Source organism: Mauremys reevesii, linkage group 13 (genome assembly GCF_016161935.1).
Source record: "Mauremys reevesii isolate NIE-2019 linkage group 13, ASM1616193v1, whole genome shotgun sequence".
Classification (NCBI taxonomy): domain Eukaryota; kingdom Metazoa; phylum Chordata; order Testudines; family Geoemydidae; genus Mauremys; species Mauremys reevesii.
The window spans coordinates 6,198,407-6,220,931 of NC_052635.1; the positions used below are offsets into that span (position 1 = coordinate 6,198,407).

The window sequence follows — 22,525 nt, forward strand, 5'->3', positions numbered from 1 at the left end:
TTCAGGGCTCCGGGGAGGTGTGGGAGGGAGGGGGATGGAGGTTTCCAGCTTCCCTGTCGCCTCCCTCCCAATGGGCTCCACTCTGGGGAAGTGAGGAGGGGAAGCAGAGCCGGACACCTGGGTCCCAAGAAGCCTGGTCCCTTCTCCCTCCACCTAGGGTGACCCCACGTCCTGCTAGTGGGGGGCTTTGGCCTCTACAACCGTCCCCTCCCAACCCTGAAAACAAAGTGTCCCCATTTTCCCCACTTGCTTTTAGGTCACCTCCCCCGAGCCAGCCAGGTCTCAGCGGGGCGGATCTGCCTGTGGGTTACCCAACACTGCTGAAGCTTCCGCTGGATGCTTGTACCCGCTGACTCAGCCCCCTCGGAGCAGCCAGACGGCTGGGGTGGCTCTGGGAGACGCCCGACAGCTGACGCGGCTGGAGGAAGAAGGTCCTAAGGATTAACCGTAAGCATCAGTTCATGCCAAGCTGTGGGGATGACCAGGCTGGGTGAGCTGGATTCTGTGCGTCGGGAGTGAGGGGCACCGGCAGAGCTGGGGGGGCCCAGGGCTGGGCCAGCAGGGGCTGCGGGTCAGGAGTGAGGGGCACCTGCCAGAACTGGGGGGGCAGGGCTGGGCCAGCAGGGGGCTGCGGGTCGGGAGTCAGGGGCACCGGCAGAGCTGGGGGGCGCAGGCTGGGCTAGCAGGGGGCTGCGGGTCGGGAGTGAGGGGCACCGGCAGAGCTGGGGGGGGCAGGGCTGGGCTAGCCGGGGGCTGCAGGTTGGGAGTGAGGGGCACCGGCAGAGCGGGGGGGTGGGGTGGGGCAGGACTGGGCTAGCCGGTGTCTGCAGTTCGGGAGTGAGGGGCACCGGCAGAGCTGGGGGGGCAGGGCTGGGCCAGCAGGGGTCTGTGGGTCGGGAGTGAGGGGCACCGGCAGAGGGGGGGGCAGGACGGGGGGAGCCGGTGTCTGTGGGTCGGGAGTGAGGGGCACCGGCAGAGTGGGGGGCAGGACTGGGCTAGCCGGTGTCTGTGGTTTGGGAGTGAGGGGCACCGGCAGAGCTGTGGGGGGGCAGGGCTGGGTTAGCGGGGGGCTGTGGGTCAGCAGCAGAGCTCGGGGGTGTATGTGGGGGAACCACATCATCTAAGTCAGTGGGGGTGGAGGGCAGCCAGGTCACTGGGTCCTGTGGTGCTGCCAAACTCCTGCCAGCCCCATTGCCCTCCAGGGCCCTGGTCGGCTCTTTCACTGGGAGGTGTCTCCCTCTCCCCCCTTCCTGCATCTTCCCCCCTTTTGCTGTGAAATGACGGGTGGAATTAGCACCGAACGGTGCAAGCGCAGGGAGGAAGTTGCCCCATCAGCAACCCACATTGTCCGCAGGAAACCATACACCTCTTCCCGCCATGAGAGCCACCCCTCCATCCCCCGCCACTGCCAGTGCCAAGGGGAACTCAGGGTGGGTAGGTAGATAGAGGGGGTGGATGGGGATAGATAGATAGATAGATAGATAGATAGATAGATAGATAGATAGATAGATAGATAGATAGATGGGGGGTGTATAGGGGGATAAATAGACGAGTGGGGTGGATGGAGGGGGTGTGGATGGAGGTGGATAGATGTACACGAGGATGGATAGGCAACGGGGTGGGTGGATGTGGAGCTAGACGGGGTTATGTGGCAATCGATACGTATGGAGTAGATGGCAGAATGGATGGATGTGCGTAGGGATGGCTAGACAGAGGGAAGTGGGGAGCTGGATGGATGTCGGGGGGATGGATAGAAAGAGGCATGTGGAGGGATGGAAGGGTGTGTATGGGAGGCTAGAGAGGTATGTATGGAGATGGATACATATGGCTGGGATGGAGTGATGTATGTGGCAGTTGGAGGGGGTGCATATGGGGCTGGATAGGCAGGAGTGCTTATGGGGCTGGATACAGCAGCACGAGGCATGAAGGGTGTGTATGGGCTGGCTAGACAGAGGAGTGTGGGAAAATTGAGGGGTGTGTATGGGGATGGATAGACAGAGGATTTGGGGGGGATGGAGGGGTGTAGGTGGGGGATGGATAGACAGAGGAGTGGGGGGGATGAAGGGGTGTATAGGTGGATGCAGGGGTGCATATGGCTATGAATAGCGAGTGGTGGGGGGGGAATGGAGGGGTGTAGGTGAGGGATTGAGGGGTGTGAATGGGGAGGGCTAGACAGAGGAGTGTGGGGAGATTGGAGTATGGAGGGGTGCATATGGGGATGGATAGCCAGAGGAGCGGGGGGACGAAGGGGTGTATAGGTGAACGGAGGGGTGTGAATGGCGATGGATAGAGGAGTGGGGAGATAGAGTGGTGTATGTGGGGGGGATGGAGGAGTGCTTCCAGGATGTGGCTACACTATAGCACTTCAAAGCGCTGCCGCGACAGCGCTTTGAAGCGCTAAGTGTAGTCAAAGCGCCAGCGCTGGGAGAGAGCTCTCCCAGCGCTGTCCGTACTCCACCTCCCTGTGGGGAATAACGTACAGCGCTGGGAGCCGCGCTCCCAGTGCTGGGGCTTTGACCACACTGGCGCTTTGCAGCGCCGCAATTTGCAGCGCTGGAGAGGGTGTGTTTTCACACCCTGCTGCAGCGCTGCAAATTTGTAAGTGTAGCCAAGCCCAGAGGAGTGGGGGGAGATGGAGGGGTGTGTATGGAGGGATGGGGGGGTGCGTATGGGTAGATCGTTGCAAGGGATGGAGGGCTGTATTTGGGATTATGGAAACTGAGGCAGAAGCAGCACTATAGTGTCCTTACTGTAGTTCTCACTAACCTTCCTGTCCTCCAGACCCTGCTCTTGCCCCAATGACCAACGCCACCCTCAACGCCACCGCCCAGTCGGGCGCGCTGCCCCCGTTGCCCGGTGCCAAGCTGGGGCTGACCGTGCTCTCCTTGGCCTTCATCCTGGGCTTCCCAGGCAACGTCTTCGTGGTGTGGAGCGCTCTCTGGCGTGTCCAGAAGCGCACGATCACCTGCCTCCTCATCCTCCACCTGGCCGTGGCCGACTGCGCCGTGCTGCTCACTTCCCCTTTCTTCCTTCGGCTCCTGAGCGCCGGGCAGTGGGAGTTCGGCTCCGTGGTCTGCCAGCTGTGCCACTACGTCTGCGGTGTCAGCATGTACGCCAGCATCTCCCTCATCACCCTCATGAGCCTGGACCGCTGCTTAGCTGTCACTAAGCCCTTCATCTCCCAGAAGATCCGGACTGCCATGGTGGTCAGGTCCTTGGTCTTGGCCATCTGGATGGTCTCTTTCCTCCTTGCCGTGCCGGTCATTTTCTACCGCAAGCTGGTGCTTAGGGGCAGGCACCTTCTCTGCGACCTGTCCCATCCCACCATTGGCCACCTTGTTTTCCACAACCTTTTTGAGACCCTGACCGGCTTTGTGCTGCCCTTTGCTGCCATCATTTGGAGCTACTGCGTCATCGGGCGCAGGCTGCAGGACACCCGCTTCCGGAGGAAGCGCCGCACCAACCGGCTCATTGTGCTGATCGTGGCCGCCTTTGCCCTCTTCTGGCTGCCCTTCCACGTGGTGAACATCCTAGACGTGGCTGGGGCGCTGAGCCACTCCAAGGGACTCATCATGGCCGGGAAGATGGCCCGGCCCACCCTGACGGCCCTGGCTTTCTTCAGCAGCAGCGTCAACCCCATCCTCTATGCCTTCAGCGGTGGTGCCTTGATCAAGTCAGCTGGCATAGGCTTCATGGCCAAGCTCTTTGAGGGGACGGCCTCAGAAATGTCCAGCACGCGGCAGGGGACGGGGCGGACCACCCAGCGACGCGAGGAGGCCAAGTTGGAGATGGTGCAGGATGGGAACCCAGAGAGCATCACCCTTTCCACCAACCCGCTGGAGTAGCCCTCGGCCATGTGGGACAGGCACTCCGACAATCCCACCGCGTCCACCAACACCCTGGACTAGCACTAGGGCACGTGGGACAGGAGCTGCAACAATCCCACCTCATCCACCAACACCCTGGGGCCATGTGGGATGGGAACTCCCAAAAATCCCACCGCATCCATCAACATCCTGGGTTTGCCCTGTGTCCGTGTGGACAAGAATGGGAAAAATCTTCCTGGGAGGCCCAGAAGATGATGGTGCAAGGCCCCAGCTGACTCCTTCATGGAGTGATAGTGAAACTATCAAGAATTGGCTGGGACAGTGCTCACGTGCTTCTTATTTGGGGGTTGTCCTGGTCTGAACAACCTGCCCGCAACACCCATTTTCCCTTCCTCACTGGCTGTGACTTTGTGGGGACAAACCCAGGCTCCAATATCTCCACCTTGACGCCACCAGGGACTGGCCCGGCTACACGAGGAGAATAATTAGACTTTGTGTAAATGTGGAAAAGGGACTCAGGCCTGAATGGGGGTATATGATGTAGGGAGTGCAGGCGCTGCCATTGGTGTGTGGAGAGGAAGTGGCCTGTGTGCTCAGGGGGTGGGAGAGTGAAAGTGGGAGGGGTAGAGAGCGGTTGAGGGACAGAGGCAGGTGGTGGGGGAAGAGACGGAGAGAAACAGGGTGAGGGATGGTGGGAACGCTGAGAGGCTGAGGCTGGGCGAGTCCGTGTCTTCAGGAAGTGCTTGAAGCTGCACTGACCCCACCCGAGAGCAGGGCCCCCGTTGTGCCAGGCGCTGCACAAACCCACGGTGAGACAGCCCCTGCGGCTAGGCACTTGCAGTCCAAATGGGCAAAGACAGGATTATTATCCCTAGTTTGCAAACGGGGAAACTGAGGCACTGTGGGAGGTGCAGCGACTTGTCAAAGGTGATAATGGGAGTCTGTGGCAGAGCAAGGAACAGCATGTGGGCGTCTAGGGACCCAGTCCACGGGCTGAACCACAGGACCATCCTTCCCCAACTCTATTGTCACAGCCAGATACAAAGGGAATCTGGGATTTCACCAGGGAGCTTTCCTGTCTCCCATCTGAGCTGCGGGGTTGGCTGCTCCCAGTGGCCAGCTAGGGCACTACAAGCCGTCGTTCCACAGTGAGGCGACTAGGAGCTCGGGCACCTGCTTAGAACCAGCGTATTAAGTATGTGAGTCAGCCCCGCTAGGGGGCGCCAGGCCGGCTCAGAGCCAGCCCCGACCGGCCGGGGGGACGACCGGCTGGCTTAGCGGGTGGGGAATGGGACACGTGTCCTGTCCCCGCTAGGGGGCGCTGGCTCCAACCCAGCCCCTCAGCGGCCAAATTCACCCTCTGTGTTATTTTGCTTAATTAAAGGAAAGTTTCTGTGTAGCCTGTTACCAGGCCTGGCCCAGGGAAGCTGTGAATCCTTCACGCCTGCCGTAGCCGCCTCGTTGGTTCCGCCGGCCTCAGCCCCACTAGCCCCTGCTGCTGCCACCTGCTGGAGGAAATGAGCCCTGCTGTGTGATGTGTGTGTGTGTCCTGCTGCAGGGGATCAGACCTGCACTGTGTATGTGTGTCCCTGCCACCCCCTGCTTGGGGGAGTGGGGGGGAGGGGGAGAGGGACCTGCTCCGTGTGTGTGCGGCGAGTAACAAATAGCCACAGAGACGCCGTTTACAAATCAGTAATGCTGCGTATTTCTACGTGACCTTAAATAGAATAATTACAGCCACAAACAACGACGTGAAAAGACCATTACCAGAGTCAGTTTTGCACAGGCCCCTGAATTCGGGCATTTCCTCCCTTGGCCATGCTCAGCTTTGTAACCTTAATAATATTCTTTTAATGTAGCTTGTGTGGGTGATTTCCTGGGTTTTTACAAAAGCGAACTGGGGAAAAAAAAAACCACAGAGAAATCCCCTCATGTGGCATCATACTGACACCCACATGGCTCCTCAGCAGGGCTGAAATCACTGGATCCACCACACAGAGCTGCAGAATAACTGGTAGCAGTAGCAGGTTGTCATCCTCTATGTGGTCCTGCACTCGAGGGGAACAAGCGTTGGTTGCACAGCTGTTTGCTCCCGTGCCAGTGCCTCGTCTGCACTCAATCTCCCCACCCCAGCACCTCCTGGCTCCCAGCCCCCTCACCCCGATCTCCCACTTTCCATTTCTCTCCCTGGCTTCCAATCCAGGCTCCTTGTCCAGCCAGACCCAATGTCCTCAGAGGTCAGACGAAATGATCTATTGCCCTCTTCTGGCCTAAAACTCCCCCACCCCAGCAGCTCCCAGCCCCACTGTCTCTTCTTAGCTCCCGGCCTCCTTCCCCAGACAGCCCCAGGCCCCTTTTCTCAGCTCCTCCTGCCATACTCTGCCCACCTCCCCTCCCCTCCCCTGGCCCCTCCCAGACTCCTCATTCCCCTTGCCTAACTCCCCCACCCAATTTTCTCCCCTCTTCATTCAAATCAGGCAGCTTCCGTCTCCTGGGCCCGGCAGGGGGGCACTGGGAGCAGAAGTGAGACAGGAGCCCTTGTCCTCAGCATCATCTTGGCCCAGAGCTGCAAATGCAGGGAACGCCCTGCTGAGCCTGGGCTACGGAGCGACTTCAGCGGCTCTTAGCTGCCAAATTCCCAAGTTGCTGCTCGGAAGCAAGGGGCACTGGGGCTGCTGACAGAAAAGCTCGCCGGCCGGAAGTGCCCATGGGCCAACCAGTGGGTTTTTCACTAGCCTCGCTCTCCGAAACGGCTGGACTTATTCGGCTCAAACTTTCCAGGAAAAAAAAAGTCTGTCTGAGGCAGACACCTGGCGTGGGAACTGTCAGCCCGAGTTCAGAAAGATTATCAGGAAACAGGGGCTTATAATGGGAGCTCCCCGGGAATCAGTAGGCTGATGAATGGCCCTGCCTACATTAAAACTATAGAGAAGTCCCCCTACACATGCACACACACACACACACACACACACACACACACACCCTCCCTACTCTGCACACACAATCCTCCCTTCAACATGCCCCCCAGGCTCTGGCACACCCTGGGGAAGGATGATCTTCCCGGGGAAGCCAGTTCTTGTCTCTCCAGAAGCTGCGGTTTCCTGCCACTGATCTTGGGTAACAGGAAGTACATACACACACGAGGCTGAGACCACAGCACACCCGGGGCCTGGAGGCTGGGGGGTGGGCGGCCTTCAAGGAAGAGGGATTAAAGGGGGAGAGGGGGGACTCTCCTTAGCTGGCTCCCCCAGCCCCTCACTGAGGGGGAGCAGGTTATTCCGAGCTCTCCCTGTACCCCCGTATTGTCTCGCCCATCCTGACTCACCCAGCTCTTCAAGGGTGTCATTCCCCTCTGCACCCCACCCACCTCAAACCAGCCCCCTTCCTTACATGCCTCCTGCAGGTGGGGTTCGTCGCCCTCTGAGCCGCCCCCCCAAATCGCCCCCAGCCCTTCGCTTGTCCCATTGGGAAAGACTGAGTCCAGGCATCAAGTCATGACATGAGTGGATGAATGCAAAGCCGTCAGTCTCCTGTGCCAGCTCCCCCGAGTGGTGGAGAGGAAGTACTGCAGCGGGACGGAAGGAGACCAGCCATCTGTCCGGGGGTGCGGGGAGCTCTCAGCTGAGCATGGCGGCCTGCAGGCCACCGCGTGACAGGTTGGTGCAGACGTAGTAGGTCCGTAACTGGCCTTTGCCCTTGACCTTGATAACCCCGCGGAGGTAGCAGGTGTAACCCAGGGTCTCCAGGGCCCTGGCTGTCTCCTCTGTGACCTGGGGGGCGGGAGTAAAGGAGAGAAGGGAGAAAATTAACCTTGTAATTTCAGCAGCCCTCCAGGCTCCCTGGTTGGGGGGATTCTGGTGCTGCAAGCGTCCCACAGCGATGCCATGGTCCCTGAGTAGTTGTGACAGGTAGGGCCCAGGTGAGGTGGGGGACCACACTTCCACCCTGCTCCCCCCACTTTCTTCCCTCCAGTGTGAGCTGTGAGCTCCCCCACTGCATGCCCAGCGAGGGACCCAAGTGCTGTGAGCTACTCCACATAGCAGGAAGTCACCAGACAAACCCTGAAAAGTCGCTAGATGTAGCTGTTTAAGCACTGAAAGGAGTCAAAAATGTCACCGAACAGAATTTCCAGAGAATTCAAGAGAGAATTATACACACACACACACACACACACACACACACACAAATTACACACACACACACACACACACACACACACACACACACACAGAGGCGAGTATAGTCACAAAATCATTCACAAGCAGCTCAATAGTGTTAATCAAATCCATTCCGTGCTCTTCTTACGACGTTCTGCTGCGCACCAGAAGCAGCTACACCTACACCAGTGCACTGCCATCCTCAGGAGGGCGCCCTCTGCTCACTGGGAAGGAAACTGCAGCCCTCTGCTCACTGGGAAGGACGCTCTGTACATGACAGCCCAGGTCAGCTGGGGTAGGTTCATTTCAGCTGAGCCTCGTCTTGCCAGCCTGGGTCTGAGCCGACAGGTTAGTGAACGGGAGAGCCCAGAACCAGGGGGAGAGGACATTCGCCTGACCTGAACTCAGCGCTGCAGGGAGCCAAGAAAGTAGATTTAAAAACAAAAGTCTGCTAGGCAGACTCCTTCCCCCCACTGCCAGGGTTCCATTTCTGGAAACAGCTGGGCTGCTAGCCCCAGGCCACGCCAGGGGAAGGAGTAAAGAGGAACCAGAATCAAGCTAGTTCCACTTTTGATCCTGTAATAAGGGCTTCATCCCTGAAGGCAATGGTGCTGCCCTGCCCCATTGGGGCACCGGGCCCCATCTCATTCCACAGTGACGATTCCATGCATGTCCCCTCACCCTGTCATCAACATACAGCTAAGGGCAGCATAAAATTCCTCTTTACCCTGTAGGGGGTTAATTCCTCTTTTACCTGGGAGGGGTTAAGAAACTCAAATAATCTGGGTGGCACCAGACCAAAAGGACCAATAAGGGGAGAAGATACTTTCAAATCTGTGGGGGAAGGTTTTTTTATCTGTGTCTCCCAGAGTCAACAAGGAACCAATACAGGGAAAATACATCTTCCTAAACCATATCAAAGCTAAACATCTAATATTGCAGCAATAGTAAGTAAGAGCAAAGAAATGTTTTAGGTTATCTTTTGTTTTAGGTTCTGAATTTTCCCTATGCTAAGACGCAGGTTTATCCCTGTTTTTGTAACTTTAAAGTTTTGCCTAGAGGGGAAATCCTCTGTGTTTTTGAATCTTTTGTTATTCTGTAAAGTACTTACCATCCTGATTTTACAGAGGTGATACTTTTACCTTTTCTTTAATTGAAATTCTTCTTTTAAGAACCCAATTGATTTTTTCATTGTTCTTAAGATCCAAGGGTTTGGGTCTGTGTTCACCTGTACCAACTGGTGAGGATATGATTCTCAAGCCTTCCCCAGGAAAGGGGGATTTAGGGCTTGGGGGAATAGGACTCCAAGTGGTCCTTTCCCTGATTCTTTGTCTAAATCACTTGATGGTGACAGTGATACCGTCCAAGGACAAAGTGGAATTTGTGCCTTGGGAAAGCTTTTAACCTAAGCTGGTAAAAATAAGCTTAGGGTTTTTTTTCATGTGGGTCCCCACATCTGTACCCCAGAGTTCAGAATGGGGAAGGAACCTTGACACCCCCCAATTAAATTATTGCTTGAACTCTTCTATGTATGTACTTCAGTTCATCCACCATTTTGGGGAGTGTACCACCCATGTTATGGACTGGAAAGACACATTGAAAAACGCTGGTTGCACCCACTCCCACAGTGGCTCCCACACATTCGCCCTTCAGAAAGCTTTTCCAGCTCCAGGCTGCAGCCATCTTAGATCAGGATTCTTCCAGCTTGGCATCCATATTACCTGTAGGGATACATTCTGCAAAGCGGTTAAACTGTCATACCCAGCAAGCCAATATTTCCTGATAAATTTGATATTCTCCACCAGGTTAGGACTCCTCCCCTTCCAATCTGTACACCACATACCGAGATTGCCAAATTCCCATGGGGTAGATTGTTAACATCCTTATCTGCCTTATTACCAAAACTTGGGGTGTAGCAGTACACGTGTTCCCTCCTTTCGCCACTTCACATTGCGGGATCTGGGCAGGGTTTGCAATAGTGACAAATGTGATTAGCAACAAGGATTGTTCCATTCCAGGCCAGGGAATCCTTGGGTTCCCCTTTGTAGGCCCACCTGTAATATGCATGTAACAATTTATACGTCCTTCTTCTTAACCCCCATTTTGTGGCTTTTTAACTGCACTTGATTTCCCAGCTTGGGTATACCGTGCTTCCCAGTCCTTGACCTTTGCTTCTATATGTGTTAACCCTCCTTGTACAGTATCCACCAAAATAACAATAATAACAAGAGAAACAACACAAACACACAACACAATCTTGGCTGGGAAAGTAGCCCCACGGTGCTCTGGGTTATTTTTCCGCCGGCGCCAGCTTGCTTGTAGAGTGTCTGAAAAAACAAAAGAAACATTTCCCACCTCCCTGGTGGGGACAGATTCTTGCCTTTTACAAATCTCCTTGCTAATTGCAGGAAAAACAGATGAATGACCTCCACACTGTCCTTATTTTGTTCAATGGGCAGGCCAGTGAATTATCTCACTGTTCATTTATGAAATCCATGAGGTGACGTACCTCAGTGTCCCCTCTTGAATAACAGACCATGTTTGTAATGGTTTCTTTGCTGTGCCTAGCTTTAAGATTATTCACAGGTAATAGGTGAGAAGCATTATTTCCATATGAATTAACAATAATATTAGCATCAAATCTATTACCAGTGGGCGTTTATAATTATCTTGTTATACCATGCCTTTTATTTAGACAATTTGTCTTTGAAGCCAGTGTGTCCATTACCCTCTTGAAATCTTTGCATAGGCTTTAATTTAATTACATCCTTGGGGTTTTGGTGAATTACAAGGCAGGGGTGTTGCGCATGTAAGCAGACCCCATTTGTATGTGTCTTCAGATTTTAGCCACACACACACACACACAAGGAATACTTAGGGTTAACTTGTTCCCTCTTGTTTTCAGGCTTGTTTTCCCACCTTCCTTACCTGGAGGGCCATAATCTGAGTCTTCTTGTTTACAAGTAGCTTGTTTGCTGACCAAGTAGCTTGTTTGCGCCTTTGTGCTGCCATTCATGGGCAGTTCTCTCCTTCCCTTATGAGCTAGGTAATTTGCATCCACACAGAGGCTTTCTGGCTTGCTTTTGGATCCAAAGCTATCAGCATCTGAGGGTACGTCTACACTGCAAAATTACTCCGATTTTACAGAAGACGATTTTTGGGAACAGATTGTATAAAGTCGAGTGCATGCGTCCACACTAAGCACATTAATTCAGCGGTGTGCGTCCATAGTAACGTGGCGTCGACATTCCGAGCGGGGCACTGTGGGTAGCTATCCCACAGTTCCCACAGTCCCCGCTGCCCATTGGAATTCTGGGTTGAGCGCCCAATGCCTGATGGGGCCAAAAATTTGTCACGGGTGGTTATGGGTAAATCATGTCGTCAGTCAACCCTCCCTCCGTGCAAGCAATGGCAGACAATCATTTTGCGCCTTTTTCCCTGGATTGCCCGAGCAGACGCCGTAGCACGGCAAGCATGGAGCCCGTTCAGCTCACCGCAGCAGTTATGAGCATTGTAAACACCTCGCACATTATTGTGCAGTTCATGCAGAACCAGAAGTTGAAAAACCAGGCGAGAAGGCGACGGCAGCGCGGTGACAAGAGTGATGAGGACATGGACACAGACTTCTCTCAAAGCACGGGCCCCTGGCAATGTGGACATCATGGTGTTAATGGGGCAAGTTCATGCCGTGGAACGCCGATTCTGGGCCTGGGGAACAAGCACAGACTGGTGGGACCGCATAGTTTTCAAGGTCTGGGATGATTCCCAGTGGCTCCGAAACTTTCACATGCATAAGGGCACTTTCATGGAACTTTGTGACTTGCTTTCCCCTGCCCTGAACCGCAAAAATACCAAGATGAGAGCAGCCCTCACAGTTCACAAGCGAATGGTGATAGCCCTGTGGAAGCTTGCAACGCCAGACAGCTACCGATCAGTCAGGAATCAATTTGGAGTGGGAAAATCTACTGTGGGGGTTGCTGTCATGCAAGTAGCCAACGCAATTACTGAGCTGCTGCTATCAAAGGGAGTGACTCTGGGAAATGTTTAGGTCATAGTAGATGGCTTTGCTGCAATGGGATTCCCTAACTGTGGTGGGGCGATAGATGGAACCCATATTCCTATCTTGGGACCAGACCAAGGCAGCCAGTGCGTAAACCAAAAGGGGTACTTTTCAATGGTGCTGCAAGAGCTGGTGGATCACAAGGGACGTTTCACCAACATCAACATGGGATGGCCAGGAAAGGTACATGACGCTCGCATCTTCAGGAACTCTGGTCTGTTTAAATGGCTGCAGGAAGGGATTTACTTCCCAGACCCAAAAATAACTGTTGGGGATGTTGAAATGCCTATAGTTATCCTTGGGGACCCAGCCTACCCCTTGATGCCATGGCTCATGAAGCCATACACAGGCAGCCTGGACAGTAATCAGGAGCTGTTCAACTATAGGCTGAGCAAGTGCAGAATGGTGGTAGATTGTGCATTTGGACATTTGAAGGGACGCTGGCACAGTTTACTGACTCGCTCAGACCTCAGCAAAACCAATATCCCCATTGTTATTGCTGCTTGTTGTGTGCTCCACAATCGCTGTGAGAGTAAGGGGGGGGGATGTTTATGGTGGGATGGGAGATTGAGGCAAATTGCCTGGCCGCTGATTATGCGCAGCCAGACACCAGGGCGATTAGAAGAGCACACCAGGAAGTGCTGCGCATCAGAGAAGCTTTGAAAACCAGTTTCATGACTGGCCAGGGTACCGTGTGACAGTTCTATTTGTTTCTCCTTGATGAAAACCCGCCCCCTTGATTGACTCATTCCCTGTAAGCCAACTGCCCTGTCCCCTTCTATCACAGCTTGGAAATAAAGTCACTATCGTTTAAAAAACATGTATTCTTTATTAATTGGTTATAAAAATAGGGAGATAACTCACAAGGTAGCCCGGGTGGGGTGGGGGAGGAGGGGAGGAGGGAAGGAAAAGGCCACTTCAGTACTTGTTGAATGACAGCCTTCTGTCCACTGGGGTGGAGTGGTTGGGTGCCCTGAGCCTCTCCCCTATCCCGTTCTTGGGTGTCTGGGTGAGGAGGTGGCTATGGAACTTGGGGAGGAGAGAGGGCGGTTAAACAGGGGCTGCAGCGGCAGTCTCTCCAGCTGACGTTCCTGAACCTCCACCAGACACCGGATCATGTCCGTTTGTTCCCGCAGTAGCCCCAGCGTTGCTTCGTGCATCCTCTGATCTTCCTGCCACCACCTGTCCCCACGTTCACTGACCGATTTCCTGTCCTGTGCTATTGCGTCCCTCCACCCTTTCTGCTGAGCTCTTTCAGTGCAGGACGCCTGCATGAGCTCAGAGATCATTTCATCGCGTATGCGGTTTTTTCGCCGCCTTATCTGAGATAGCCTTTGGGACGGAGGAGGGAGTCTTGAAACATTTGCAGCTGTGGGAGGAAAAAAAGGGAGAGAAGTATTTAAAAAGATACATTTTACAGAACAATGGGTATACTCTTTCACGGTGAACAACACTATTCACATTACATAGCACATGTGATTTCGGTACAAGGTCATTTTTTGCATCTTATATTGAGTGCCTGCAGGTTTGGTGTTAGAGATCAAACATGCCGGGCAACAGAATTCGGCTTGCAAGTGGCCATGATAAGCCATAGTCTATTGGCTTCTGCAACTTTCATAACAGCAGCACCCTCCTTTCCCATACCAAGCAAAGCCCATTGAGTTGTCCATTTAGGGCTGCAGTTTTCTTGTTAACGTCACTCACTCATGCCCGTCACCCCAATCGAGGTATGGGCCGCCAACCACAGATCTCCAGAGTCCTCTATCCTGGGCCATTCGCTCTAGCTGGTTCCAGGTATAGCCCATTTTTTTGCTATCAGCCTGAAGGTCACGTCACCAGGTGTTTCTTGGACGGCCTCTTTTCTGCTTGTCTTGGGGGTTCCACCGCAGTGCCTGTCTAGTGATGTTAGTTGGCTGCTTGCATAGTGTATGTCCTATCCAGCCCCACCTTCTCCTTCTGATTTCTTCCTCTGCTGGGAGTTGACGGGTCCTCTCCAAGAGGTGGATGTTACTGATGGTGTCTGGCCAGCGGATCTGGAGAATCCTTCTGAGGCAGCTATTAATGAAGGTCTGGATCTTCCTGATGTTTGTTTTGGTTGTCCTCCAGGTTTCAGCTCCATACAGTAGGACTGATTTCACGTTGGAGTTGAACAGTTGAATTTTTATTGCCAAAGACCGCTCTCTGGAGCTCCAGATGTTCTTGAGCTGTAAGAAGGCTGCTCTTGCCTTACCAATCCTTACTTTGATATCTGCGTCTGTGCCACCCTGGTGGTCGATGATGCTACCTAGGTAGGTGAAGGACTGCACTTCTTCCAGGGGGCTTCCATTCAGTGTGATTGGGTCGTTGCTGATGGAGTTAATCCTAAGGATCTTGGTCTTGTCCTTGTGGATGTTGAGGCCAACCTGTGATGATGTGGCTGCCACTACGTTGGTCTTCTCTTGCATCTGCTGTTTACTGTGCGAAAGGAGTGCAAGGTTGTCGGCAAAGTCCAGGTCATCAAGCTGGGTCCACTGGATTCCATTCCTATGCTCGTAAGTGGATGTCTTCATAATCCAATCGATGACAAGGAAAAAGAGAAGTGGTGACAACAAGCATCCTTGTCTGATTTCAGTTCGCACCTGGAAGCTGTTTGTGAGCTGCCCTCCATGGATCACTCTACAGTGTATGCCGTCGTATGAGTTCTTGATCAGGTTGACCACCTTTGCTGGGATGCCATAGTGCCGAAGGAGCTTCCAGGGGGTCTCTCGATCCACGCTATCGAACGCTTTCTCATAGTCAACAAAGTTGATGTACAACAAGGAGTTCCACTCCATACACTGCTCGACTATGATGCGGAGCTTTGCTATCTGGTCCGTGCATGATCTGTTCTGCCGGAAACCTGCCTGTTCATCTCGTAGCTGTGGATCGACGGCATCCTTCATTCTCTCTAAGAGGACTCGGTTGAAAACCTTCCCCGGCACCGACAGGAGTGTGATTCCTCTGTAGTTGGCACAGTTGCTGAGATCTCCTTTCTTGGGGATTTTGATGAGGTATCCCTCTTTCCAGTCTGCTGGAATCACTTCTTCTTCCCATATCTTCTCAAAGAGGGGGTACAGCATTTCCACTGAAGCATCCAGGTCTGCTTTCAGGGCCTCGGCTGGGATGTCATCAGGTCCAGCCACCTTCCTGTTCTTCATCATGGTGATGGCTTTTCTGATCTCATCTCTGGTTGGTTTATCACAATTGATTGGGAGGTCCTCGTTGGCTGGGTCGATGTCTGGTGGATTTGGTGGTGCTGGTCTGTTCAGGAGTTCCTCAAAGTGCTCCGCTCATCTGTTCATCTGTTGTTCTATTCCTGTTATAGACTTCCCTGCTTGTCTTTAACAGGACGTTCCGGCTTGCTGAACTTTCCAGACAGTCACTTGGTAGTATTGTACAGCTGTTTCATGTTGCCACTGTATGCTGCCTGCTCTGCTTCTGCTGCCAGTCCATCCACATAATCTCTCTTATCCTTCCTAATATTCCTCTTCACTGCTCTGTGGGCTTCAGCATACTCTTTTTGAGCTTTGGTGTTTGCTGCTCTAGTCCTGCTGTTGTTGACTGCTGCCTTCTTCTTCTTTCTGTCTTCTATCTTAGTCAAGGTCTCTGCTGTGATCCACTCTTTCTGCTGGTGTTTCTTAATTCCAAGCACTTCCTGGCATGCTAACCTAAGTGTCTCTCTCACTTTCTGCCATCTGTTGAGTACACTGTCTTCCTCTTCCTCAGACCGATCCTGTAGTACTGAAAACTTATTCTTCAGCGTCAGTCCAAAATCTTCCTTGTGTTGAGTCACACACCCTGCAACGACTGTGGGGGGAGAGCCCCCTCCTCACAGCACAGCACAGCAGCCCCTAGTGCCGCACAGGGGTCAGCACTGTCAAGGGCGAGAGCCCCCTACTGATCCCCCACTCCCCGCAGCACAGCACCCCCTAGTGCAGCACTGATTGTGGGGAGAACGCACCCTAGTGAGCCCCCAATCCTGCTCCCCACAGCACAGCACCCCCTAGTGCCCCAGCGGGGTCAGCACTGACTGACAGGGGACAGTGCCCCCTACTGAGCCCCCACTCCCCGCAGCACAGCGCCCCCTAGTGCCACACTGATTGTGGGGGAAATCGCCCCCTACTGAGCCCCCAATCCTGCTCCCTGCAGCACAGCGCCCCCTAGCAGCGCACTGGGGTTAACCCTGACTGCGAGCTCTGAATCAGCTCAATGAGGCATCCGGTGGACGTCTGCGCCGTGCTGCTCACTTCCCCTTTCTTCCTTCGGCTCCTGAGAGCCGGGCAGTGGGAGTTCGGCTCCGTGGTCTGCCAGCTGTGCCACGATGTCTGCGGTGTCAGCATGTACGCCAGCATCTCCCTCATCACCCTCATGAGCCTGGACCGCTGCTTAGCTGTCACTAAGCCCTTCATCTCCCAGAAGATCCGGACTGCCATGGTGGTCAGGTCCAAACTAAATAGACAAGGGATGGGAGGAAAAACTGAGGCACAGAGAGAGGATGAAGGCCCCAAGGATTAACCGTAAACATCAGTTCATGCCAAGCTGTGGGGATGACCAGGCTGGGCGAGCTGGATTCTGTGTGTCGGGAGTGAACGGCACCGGCAGAGCTGTGGGGGCCCAGGGCTGGGCCAGCAGAGGGCTGTGGTTTGGGAGTGAGGGGCACCGGCAGAGTTGTGGGGGGGGGCAGGGCTGGGCTGGCAGGGGGCTGCGGGTCGGGAGTGAGGGGCACTGGCAGAGCTGGGGGGGGCAGGGCTGGGCTAGCAGGGGCTGCGGTTCAGGAGTGAGGGGCACCGGCAGAGCTGGGGGGGGCAGGGCTGGGTTAGCGGGGGGCTGCAGTTCAGGAGTGAGGGGCACTGGCAGAGCGGGGGGGCAGGGCTGGGTTAGCGGGGGGCTGCGGTTCAGGCGTGAGGGGCACCGGCAGAGCTGTGGGGGGGCAGGGCTGGGTTAGCGGGGGGCTGTGGGTCGGCAGCAGAGCTGGGGGTGTATGTGGGGGAACCACATCATCTAAGTCAGTGGGGGTGGAGGGCAGCCAGGTCACTGGGTCCTGTGGTGCTGCCAAACTCCTGCCAGCCCCATTGCCCTCCAGGGCCCTGGTCGGCTCTTTCACTGGGAGGTGTCTCCCTCTCCCCGCTTCCTGCATCTTCCGCCCTTTTGCTGTGAAATGACGGGTGGAGTTAGCACCAAACGGTGCAAGCGCAGGGAGGAAATTGCCCCATCAGCAACCCACATTGTCCGCAGGAAACCATACACCTCTTCCCGCCATGAGAGCCACCCCTCCATCCCCCACCACTGCCAGTGCCAAGGGGAACTCAGGGTGGGTAGGTAGGTAGAGGGGATGGATGGGGATAGATAGATAGATAGATAGATAGATAGATAGATAGATAGATAGATAGATAGAGGGGGGGTGTAGGGGGATAAATAGACGAGTGGGGTGGATGGAGGGGTGTGGATGGAGGTGGATAGATGTACACAAGGATGGATAGGCAACGGGGCGGGTGGATGTGGAGCTAGACGGGGTTATGTGGCAATTGATACGTATGGAGTAGATGGCAGAATGGATGGATGTGTGTAGGGATGGCTAGACAGAGGGAAGTGGGGAGCTGGATGGATGTGGGGGGGGATAGATAGAAAGAGGCATGTGGAGGGATGGAAGGGTGTGTATGGGAGGCTAGAGAGGTATATATGGAGATGGATACATATGGCTGGGACGGAGTGATGTATATGGCAGTTGGAGGGGGTGCATATGGGGCTGGATACAGCAGCATGAGGGATGAAGGGTGTGTATGGGCTGGCTAGACAGAGGCGTGTGGGAAAATTGAGGGGTGTGTATGGGGATGGATAGACAGAGGAATTGGGGGGGGATGGAGGGGTGTAGGTGGGGGATGGATAGACAGAGGAGTGGGGGGGATGAAGGGGTGTATAGGTGGATGCAGGGGTGCATATGGCGATGAATAGAGAGAGGAGTTGGGGGGAATGGAGGGGTGTAGGTGAGGGATTGAGGGGTGTGAATGGGGATGGCTAGACAGAGGAGTGTGGGGAGATTGGGGTATGGAGGGGTGCATATGGGGATGGATAGCCAGAGGAGCAGAGGGACGAAGGGGTGTATAGGTGAACGGAGGGGTGTGAATGGCGATGGATAGAGGAGTGGGGGGATAGAGCGGTGTATGTGGGGGGGATGGAGGGGTGCTTATGGGGATTGATATACAGGAGTGGGGGAAAAAGGAGGGGTGTGTATGGAGGGATGGGGGGGTGTATGGGTAGAGCGATGCAGAGGATGGAGGGCTGTATTTGGGATTATGGAAACTGAGGCAGAAGCAGCACTATAGTGTCCTTACTGTAGTTCTCACTAACCTTCCTGTCCTCCAGACCCTGCTCTCGCCCCAATGACCAACGCCACCTTCAACGCCACCGCCCAGTCGGGTGCGCTGCCCCCATTGCCCGGCGCCAAGCTGGGGCTGACCGTGCTCTCCTTGGCCTTCATCCTGGGCTTCCCAGGCAACGTCTTCGTGGTGTGGAGCGCTCTCTGGCGTGTCCAGAAGCGCACGATCACCTGCCTCCTCATCCTCCACCTGGCCCTGGCCGACTGCGCCGTGCTGCTCACTTCCCCTTTCTTCCTTCGGCTCCTGAGCGCCGGGCAGTGGGAGTTCGGCTCCGTGGTCTGCCAGCTGTGCTACTATGTTTGCGGTGTCAGCATGTACGCCAGCATCTCTCTCATCACCCTCATGAGCCTGGACCGCTGCTTAGCTGTCACTAAGCCTGTCATCGCCCAGAAGATCCGGACTGCCATGGTGGTCAGGTCCTTGGTCTTGGCCATCTGGATGGTCTCTTTCCTCCTTGCCGTGCCGGTCATTTTCTACCGCAAGCTGGTGCTTAGGGGCAGGCACCTTCTCTGCGACCTGTCCCATCCCACCATTGGCCACCTTGTTTTCCACAACCTTTTTGAGACCCTGACCGGCTTTGTGCTGCCCTTTGCTGCCATCATTTGGAGCTACTGCGTCATCGGGCACAGGCTGCAGGACACCCGCTTCCGGAGGAAGCGTCGCACCAACCGGCTCATTGTGCTGATCGTGGCCGCCTTTGCCCTCTTCTGGCTGCCCTTCCACGTGGTGAACATCCTAGACGTGGCTGGGGCGCTGAGCCACTCCAAGGGACTCATCATGGCCGGGAAGATGGCCCGGCCCACCCTGACGGCCCTGGCTTTCTTCAGCAGCAGCGTCAACCCCATCCTCTATGCCTTCAGCGGTGCTGCCTTGATCAAGTCGGCTGGCATAGGCTTCATGGCCAAGCTCTTTGAGGGGACGGCCTCAGAGATGTCCAGCACGCGGCAGGGGACGGGGCAGACCACCCAGCGACGCGAGAAGGCCAAGTTGGAGATGGTGCAGGATGGGAACCCAGAGAGAATCACCCTTGCCACCAACCCGCTGGAGTAGCCCTCGGCCATGTGGGACAGGCACTCCGACAATCCCACAGCATCCACCAACACCCTGGACTAGCACTAGGGCACGTGGGACAGGAGCTGCAACAATCCCACCGCATCCACCAACACCCTGGACTAGCACTAGGGCACGTGGGACAGGAGCTGCAACAATCCCACCTCATCCACCAACACCCTGGGCTAGCCCTGGGGCCATGTGGGATGGGAACTCCCAAAAATCCCACCTCATCCATCAACATCCTGGGTTTGCCCTGTGTCTGTGTGGACAAGAATAGGAAAAATCTTCCTGGGAGGCCCAGAAGATGATGGTGCAAGGCCCCGCTGACTCCTTCATGGAGTGATGGTGAAACTATCAAGAATTTGCTGGGACAGTGCTCACGTGCTTCTTATTTGGGGGTTGTCCTGGTCTGAACAACCTGCCTGCAACACCCATTTTCCCTTCCTCACTGGCTGTGACTTTGTGGGGACAAACCCAGGCTCCAATATCTCCACCTTGACGCCACCAGGGACTGGCCCGGCTACACGAGGAGAATAATTAGACTTTGTGTAAATGTGGAAAAGGGACTGAGGCCTGAATGGGGGTATATGATGTAGGGAGTGCAGGCGCTGCCATTGGTGTGTGGAGAGGAAGTGGCCTGTGTGCTCAGGGGGCGGGGGAGTGAAAGTGGGAGGGGTAGAGAGCGGTTGCGGGACAGAGGCAGGTGGTGGGGGAAGAGGCGGCGAGAAACAGGGTGAGGGATGGTGGGAACGCTGAGAGGCTGAGGCTGGGCGAGTCCGTGTCTTCAGGAAGTGCTTGAGGCTGCACTGACCCCACCCGAGAGCAGGGCCCCCGTTGTGCCAGGCGCTGCACAAACCCACGGTGAGACAGCCCCTGCGGCTAGGCACTTGCAGTCGAAATGGGCAAAGACAGGATTATTATCCCTAGTTTGCAAATGGGGAAACTGAGGCACTGTGGGAGGTGCAGCGACTTGTCAAAGGTGATAATGGGAGTCTGTGGCAGAGCAAGGAACAGCATGTGGGCGTCTAGGGACCCAGTCCAGGGGCCTGAACCACAGGACCTTCCTTCCCCAACTCTATTGTCACAGCCAGATACAAAGGGAATCTGGGATTTCACCAGGGAGCTTTCCTGTCTCCCATCTGAGCTGCGGGGTTGGCTGCTCCCAGTGGCCAGCTAGGGCACTACAAGCCGTCGTTCCACAGTGAGGCGACTAGGAGCTCGGGCACCTGCTTAGAACCAGCGTATTAAGTATGTGAGTCAGCCCCGCTAGGGGGTGCCAGGCTGGCTCAGAGCCAGCCCCGACCGGCCGGGGGGACGACCGGCTGGCTTAGCGGGTGGGGAATGGGACACATGGCCTGTCCCCACTAGGGGGCGCTGGTCCAACCCAGCCCCTCAGCGGCCAAATTCACCCTCTGTGTTATTTTGCTTAATTAAAGGAAAGTTTCTGTGTAGCCTGTTACCAGGGCTGGCCCAGGGAACCTGTGAATCCTTCACGCCTGCCGTAGCCGCCTCGTTGGTTCCGCTGACCTCAGCCCTTAGCCCCACTAGCCCCTGCTGCTGCCCCCTGCTGGAGGAAATGAGCCCTGCTGTGTGATGTGTGTGTGTGTCCTGCTGCAGGGGATCAGACCTGCACTGTGTATGTGTGTCCCTGCCACCCCCTGCTTGGGGGAGTGGGGGGGAGGGGGAGAGGGACCTGCTCAGTGTGTGTGCGGCGAGTAACAAATAGCCACAGAGACGCCGTTTACAAATCAGTAATGCTGTGTATTCCTACATGACCTTAAATAGAATAATTACAGCCACAAACAACGACGTGAAAAGACCATTACCAGAGTCAGTTTTGCACAGGCCCCTGAATTTGGGCATTTCCTCCCTTGGGCATGCTCAGCTTTGTAACCTTAATAATATGCTTTTAATGTAGCTTGTGCGGGTGATTTCCTGGGTTTTTACAAAAGCGAACTAGAAAAAAAAACCACAGAGAAATCCCCTCATGTGGCATCATACTGACACCCACATGGCTCCTCAGCAGGGCTGAAATCACTGGATCCACCACACAGAGCTGCAGAATAACTGGTAGCAGTAGTAGGTTGTCATCCTCTATATGGTCCTGCACTCGAGGGGAACAAGCGTTGGTTGCACAGCTGTTTGCTCCCGTGCCAGTGCCTCGTCTGCACTCAATCTCCCCACCCCAGCACCTCCTGGCTCCCAGCCCCCTCACCCCGATCTCCCACTTTCCATTTCTCTCCCTGGCTTCCAATCCAGGCTCCTTGTCCAGCCAGACCCAGTGTCCTCTGAGGTCAGACGAAATGATCTATTGCCCTCTTCTGGCCTAAAACTCCCCCACCCCAGCAGCTCCCAGCCCCACTGTCTCTTCTTAGCTCCCGGCCTCCTTCCCCAGACAGCCCCAGGCCCCTTTTCTCAGCTCCTCGTGCCATACTCTGCCCACCTCCAAGCAGTGCCCCCTCCACTGCCCTCCCAGACTCCTCATTCCCCTTGCCTAACTCCCCCACCCAATTTTCTCCCCTCTTCATTCAAATCAGGCAGCTTCCGTCTCCTGGGCCCGGCAGGGGGGCACTGGGAGCAGAAGTGAGACAGGAGCCCTTGTCCTCAGCATCATCTTGGCCCAGAGCTGCAACTGCAGGGAAAGCCCTTCTGAGCCTCAGCTACGGAGCGACTTCAGCGGCTCTTAGCTGCCAAATTCCCAAGTTGCTGCTCGGAAGCAAGGGGCACTGGGGCTGCTGACAGAAAAGCTCACCGGACGTGCCCATGGGCCAACCAGTGGGTTTTTCACTAGCCTCGCTCTCCGAAACGGCTGGACTTATTCGGCTCAAACTTTCCAGGAAAAAAAAAAAGTCAGTCTGAGGCAGGCACCTGGCGTGGGAAATGTCAGCCCGAGTTCAGCAAGATTATCAGGAAACAGGGGCTTACAATGGGATCTGCCCGGGAATCAGTAAGCTGATGAATGGCCCTGCCTATATTAAAACTATAGAGAAGTCCTCCCATACACACACACACACACACACACACACACACACA

The 22,525-nt window shown here is 55.1% G+C and overlaps 3 protein-coding genes across 12 annotated transcripts in view; 2 read left to right on the forward strand and 1 right to left on the reverse strand.

Moving 5' to 3' along the window:
• Positions 1 to 311: 311 nt before the first annotated feature.
• LOC120380363 (leukotriene B4 receptor 1-like) lies at positions 312 to 21,350 on the forward strand. 7 transcript variants are annotated; one of them, XM_039498041.1, is made up of 2 exons: positions 312 to 447; positions 18,426 to 21,350. In XM_039498041.1, the coding sequence occupies exon 2, from the start codon at positions 18,443 to 18,445 to the stop codon at positions 19,487 to 19,489; it is 1,047 nt and encodes a 348-aa protein (XP_039353975.1). In that variant the 5' UTR covers positions 312 to 447; positions 18,426 to 18,442; the 3' UTR covers positions 19,490 to 21,350. The 7 variants fall into 7 exon arrangements, with proteins under 7 accessions (XP_039353975.1, XP_039353972.1, XP_039353971.1 ...); XM_039498038.1 differs by having other exon boundaries at positions 445 to 490; XM_039498037.1 differs by lacking the exon at positions 312 to 447 and adding an exon at positions 16,381 to 16,622.
• On the forward strand, positions 359 to 5,584 carry LOC120380362 (leukotriene B4 receptor 1-like). Of its 4 annotated transcripts, none has more exons than XM_039498033.1 (2): positions 359 to 447; positions 2,782 to 5,194. In XM_039498033.1, the coding sequence occupies exon 2, from the start codon at positions 2,799 to 2,801 to the stop codon at positions 3,843 to 3,845; it is 1,047 nt and encodes a 348-aa protein (XP_039353967.1). In that variant the 5' UTR covers positions 359 to 447; positions 2,782 to 2,798; the 3' UTR covers positions 3,846 to 5,194. The 4 variants fall into 4 exon arrangements, with proteins under 4 accessions (XP_039353967.1, XP_039353966.1, XP_039353968.1 ...); XM_039498032.1 differs by having other exon boundaries at positions 427 to 490; positions 2,782 to 5,584; XM_039498034.1 differs by lacking the exon at positions 359 to 447 and adding an exon at positions 485 to 504 and having other exon boundaries at positions 2,782 to 5,584.
• The window catches only part of ADCY4 (adenylate cyclase 4), a 43,611-nt gene continuing 27,332 nt past the window's right edge, over positions 6,247 to 22,525 (reverse strand). Inside the window, exon 25 of the mRNA XM_039498028.1 lies at positions 6,247 to 7,597. Within this exon, the coding sequence (XP_039353962.1) occupies positions 7,445 to 7,597 (153 nt within the window). The 3' untranslated portion in view covers positions 6,247 to 7,444. The remainder of the gene's footprint in view (positions 7,598 to 22,525) is intronic.